Below are 1,529 nucleotides of genomic sequence, written 5' to 3'. Positions count from 1 at the left end.
TTCCACACTGAACCCCATCCATCCCGTCCTGTGGCCACACAGTGCTCTTTGAGACCCCCCATACAGCACTGCCAGCCCCCTCCCCACAGACCCTCCCCCACCCCTCTGTGGGATCCCTGCAGCTTCCCCCCTCCCTTGGGCTTTGCCTCAGGCCCCATCTATTCCCCTCAGTGCCCTACGTAACCCCCCCTGTCCTCCACATTACCTCTCTCTTTCCACTCCTATGGGCCCTACAAAAGGTCGGGGTGCCCCATGGAATGCCCGGATACCATTTTGGGAACAGGCAGCACTTGGAGCCCCATATGGAGACAGGAATCTACACGGTGTCCGACCCTGTGGTCCCACCCCGCACCAACCCCAGGGACGAGATGGGGCACAGGACCAGGTTTATTTTGGGGTTGGGGGGGTTGTTCTGACCCTACAGTTTGGAATAAGTGACGGCCTCAGGGCCCTTCTTCTCCATGGCTGCCTGCACTGATTTCAGGATGTCGTCCGTCTGCAGCATGCTCATGTTCCAGGCAGCCTGGGGAGGGAGATGGGAGAGCCCAGGTGGGATGGGGATGATGGACACGTGGGGGGGGCTGTGGTGGGGACGCTGACCATGAAGCGCAGGCTGTCAGGCACCGGGTGATCCCTCGAGTACAGCAAGTTCACCTTGGTGCCCTGCACGGCCACGGGGCTGCGGGCTGCAATGGAGGCGGCCAAATCCAGAGCTCCCTGCAGCAACGCAGCCTTATCTGGGAAAACACGGCTGGAGGAAAGGGAGGAAGGAGGAAAACGGGCAATGGAGATGGGGACGCTTTGGGGACACGGGGGAGGGGTGGGGGTGTCACCTCTGGGTGCTGCTCACCTCACCAAGCCGCAGCTGTGCGCTTCGGGGGCCATCATCTTGCGAGCGGTGAAGGCCAACTCGTTGACGAGGCTGTGGGGTCGGGGAGGGAGGAGGGAGGTGAGGTGGGGTCCCTGCGTGTGTCCCACCGCGTCCCCACCCTTGTCACCCACCTTTGGCTGCCCACGATCTTGGGGAGACGCTGCAGAGTGCCCACGTCGGCCGCCAGCCCAATGTCCACCTCCTGGGGCACAGGGGACAGTGTGGGGATATGGGGGGACATTTGGGGACACGGAGGGGACGTCTGGGGACACGGGAAGTGGCATGGGAACATGAGGACATGAAGGAAGACAGGCTGAAGTGGCCGTGGGACAACCATAGATGTGTTCAGGTTGGAAAAGACCTCCAAGATGCCACAGCTCCATCAACCCCCAAGTGTCACACTGCAGACTTCTGGGGACGTCGCTGAAAATGAGGGGACATCCAAGGGAACACGGAGACCCCAGAGGAACCACGGGGAGATCACAGAACGTCACAGGGTCCCCAGGGATGGCCGAAGGGACGCGGGGATTCTGATGGCACCCAGGGCCACCTGAGGTCCCCCTGCTTACCTTCACCTGGAACCACGCGTCCTGGCTGCAGTAGCGGATGTCACAGGCACACACGAGGTCGACACCTGCAGAGGGGGCCCCACGTCTGT

General features: G+C 62.1%; 1 protein-coding gene across 1 annotated transcript; it reads right to left on the bottom strand.

Moving 5' to 3' along the window:
* Window positions 1–369: 369 nt before the first annotated feature.
* ECH1 (enoyl-CoA hydratase 1) lies at window positions 370–1,524 on the bottom strand (the record flags this gene model as incomplete). Its single annotated transcript, XM_003214019.3, has 5 exons — window positions 370–523; window positions 601–751; window positions 851–922; window positions 1,003–1,073; window positions 1,441–1,524. Coding segments are annotated over 5 exons (483 nt in total), but the record flags the coding sequence as incomplete, so codon positions are not given.
* Between the last annotated feature and the right edge of the window lie 5 nt (window positions 1,525–1,529).

This window comes from Meleagris gallopavo, unplaced genomic scaffold (assembly GCF_000146605.3).
Source record: "Meleagris gallopavo isolate NT-WF06-2002-E0010 breed Aviagen turkey brand Nicholas breeding stock unplaced genomic scaffold, Turkey_5.1 ChrUn_random_7180001949566, whole genome shotgun sequence".
NCBI classification, from domain to species: domain Eukaryota; kingdom Metazoa; phylum Chordata; class Aves; order Galliformes; family Phasianidae; genus Meleagris; species Meleagris gallopavo.
The sequence above is the reverse complement of the archived record's forward strand: the minus strand, read 5'-3'. Positions and strand labels throughout refer to the sequence as shown.